Genomic DNA, 3,022 nt, shown 5'->3' on the forward strand with positions numbered 1-3,022 from the left:
CCAGTTTAACGTTGAATATTATTTATGATTTTAACTTTATACACAAGTGCCAAAATACTATAAAAATTATTGTATTTCAAAAAACTTAGTCATGCTATAAGGCAAGGATTTTTGAGTTTTAAAAACTAATCATTTAAAAAAAGAATAACTCAGTATCTCCACATTGCATATGATATTAGATCTTTATATAAATAGAATAACCATGTTAAAAGAAATATTCTTTACAGCATTTTTCAATAAACACTTGTATATTTCAGATTGTTATGGTCAGCTTAAGTAACACTTATACTTCCATGAATTCTTGTATGCCTCATTTGTTTTGGGCACTTTTGAAAATATGCTTCCTTTGAAAAATTAAGCTTCTATTCTGAAATTCTAATATGCTTGTAATTCTAGGTATTCCATTTTAAGTGTAAAAAAATATTTTTAATGATAATTTTGTTAGTTTTTAAGATACTACTGATTGCAAGTAAAAAATTCAGTATCCTAAAAAAAAAGATCACAATTGATTCGAATAAAATAAGCTTATTCTAGCACAAAAAAGTATTCTAATCTGTGAGAAAAAGTAAAAGTGCACTGTGGTATATATTTGTTTTTAGTGTACGGGTGCTAATTGTACATGTGTTTTTTGTCATTCTTTCAGGCCAATCAGAACAAAATTAGTGCTTTACCTCCAGGCATAGGCAAGTGTGTTAGTTTGCAAGAATTAATACTAACAGAGAACCTGCTGACAGAAATTCCACCCTCAATAGGCAACCTTGTCAAGCTAAGCACTCTGAATTTAGACAAAAACAGAATTTCAAAGCTTCCTTCACAGATAGGTAACTTAACTAGTTTGGGAGTTTTATCACTTCGAAGTAACCTTCTGAATTCCATTCCGATTGAGATGGGAAGGCTGAAACAACTGAGAGTTTTGGATGTTTGTGGAAACAGGTTCGCTCGATTCTTTAGAAAGATTTATAGTTGATTTTAAACATTTGTTTTGTTGATTTAATGAACAATAAATTTAGGATTAATTGGAAGTTTTAAACTAATGAATTTTAAGGAATGCAGTAACTTATCTACATTATATTAAAGTAAATCAGTTTGGATAGGTACAAGAAAAATAACTTTTAAAAAGTATATATTTTATTTTGAAGGTTGTGTAATTTTAGCATCTATTGGGTCTATCAAACTTTCTTGGAGAATTTAAATATAATCATGAGTTAATAAGAAGTTTGTGAGGACAAACATGGACATCCTTCTGCAGTTATGTTGCTGGCAATAAAACAAGTTAACATCAATAAATTACAAGTGAAAAGTCTTAGCAAGAAATCTAAAGTTGTATAATCAAGATGAAGGGTCAATAATTGTCAGCCTATGTTTCATGTTTTTATAGAAAATGTACAATAAAGGTATGTCATTTCACCTGTAAAATTGTCAATCAAAATTCAACTACAAAAACTTGTTTAACAGTTCCCTCTAGGGAATATCGATCACAATTCAACTACAAAAATTTGTTCAAGATTAAATTCAGTTCAGCAGTTCTAATGATATAAACTACTTTCGATAATCTCACATATAAGATTTTGAATCTTCATAATGAAAATTAGTTAAATTTTATTTTATGATTAAACATTACGTAGAAGGATGAGATTCCATTTTAAATGAAGTCTTTCTATGTTTAATCAAGCAATTTACTGATGAAAAGTCAATAATTTGGAATGTTTGTAAACAAATGACATTCACCTTCATTTTAAAGAGTTAATTAGTAGAATATGTTAATTTAATCTTTTTCTTGAAACTTGTTTTTCGTAACATAGAAGTTTAAGTAAAAAGTCTCTTGTTAAAACTTCTGTGTAAAGAGAACATTAGAAAACATAGAGCAAGTAGACACCTTTGTTTGTTAAAACTTAAGACATTTGTAATTTTATTTAAATGATCATTTAATATATCTATTAATGAGATAATAAGATAAATTTTTATTAAAAAACTTAAGAGTCTATAAAAAAAAAATTGAAAAAATTAAGTAAGCAAGAACTATCAAGAGTTGAGGTTGTTTCAATTTTTTAAATATTTTGTTTACTTTCTTTCAAACTAGAATCTCTGAATATTAAATAAGATAATTTATCAGTAGTTTACAGTTGATTATAAAAAGTATTCCAATCTTTTGTGGTACAATCTGAAACAATTAAAAAATATGCCCTAATGTTTAACAATGCATTAGCATGTTCAAAAGGTATGTATACGTTTTCTGTGAGTATTTAGTTTTCATTGTTCTCTCAAACAGGCTCCAGTTTCTTCCCATTACTGTTACTGGACTGAACCTTAAGGCTTTATGGCTTTCTGAAAACCAGGTACATTATTCTGAAAAGATTGTATGGTTACAATAATAGTAAAATTTTGTGGTTTTTTTTTAGACAATGTTTAACCTCAGCTTTAAACATTTTGAAATTTGGTATTAATAATAGTTTAAATAAGTTCTGTAGATCTATCTCAAAATACATACAGTAATACTGGTTTCTCATTTTCAAAAATGCATGCAAAGTATTGAGTGGTATTTGATCAGTCTACAGAATTATTAATATGATAATTTTCTTGCTGATTCTCCTGGTTGTGTTTTTGTGGTTTATCTAATGTTTGAAATAAGTAAATTATAGAAATGGTTTAAATTAATGTACTTAGTTTTTGTTTATAGTCCAAACCACTGCTGAAGTTCCAAACTGACGACCAGGATGGGATGAAAGTTTTGACGTGTTTTCTATTACCGCAACAGGAATATTATAATCAAATTCAGGGTAAGTTCTTGTTTGCCTTACAAATTGTAGCCTATTTTCTATAATATAAAACCTGAAGATTTGAACATTTAAATGTTAAAGAAAGTAACAGAAATATGGTACGGTATATGTATAATTTTTCCAAGTTTGTTATACTAAGGTTCATAACAACAATAAAAATGATTTTTTAAGTAATGTTACATGTATAAATTATAAAGTGTTTGTCTTCTTTACAACATGTATTAAACTTAACAGATTTTCAAGAG

At 27.3% G+C, this 3,022-nt stretch overlaps 1 protein-coding gene across 1 annotated transcript in view; it reads left to right on the forward strand.

Annotated features, from left to right (window-relative positions):
• LOC106457552 (protein lap4-like) overlaps positions 1-3,022 on the forward strand; it is a 110,842-nt gene that overhangs the window by 46,671 nt on the left and 61,149 nt on the right. Inside the window, exons 7-9 of the mRNA XM_022383549.1 lie at positions 644-933; positions 2,270-2,336; positions 2,678-2,777. Of these exons, the coding sequence (XP_022239257.1) occupies positions 644-933; positions 2,270-2,336; positions 2,678-2,777 (457 nt within the window). The remainder of the gene's footprint in view (positions 1-643; positions 934-2,269; positions 2,337-2,677; positions 2,778-3,022) is intronic.

Source organism: Limulus polyphemus, unplaced genomic scaffold, assembly GCF_000517525.1.
Source record: "Limulus polyphemus unplaced genomic scaffold, Limulus_polyphemus-2.1.2 Scaffold345, whole genome shotgun sequence".
NCBI classification, from domain to species: Eukaryota; Metazoa; Arthropoda; class Merostomata; order Xiphosura; family Limulidae; genus Limulus; species Limulus polyphemus.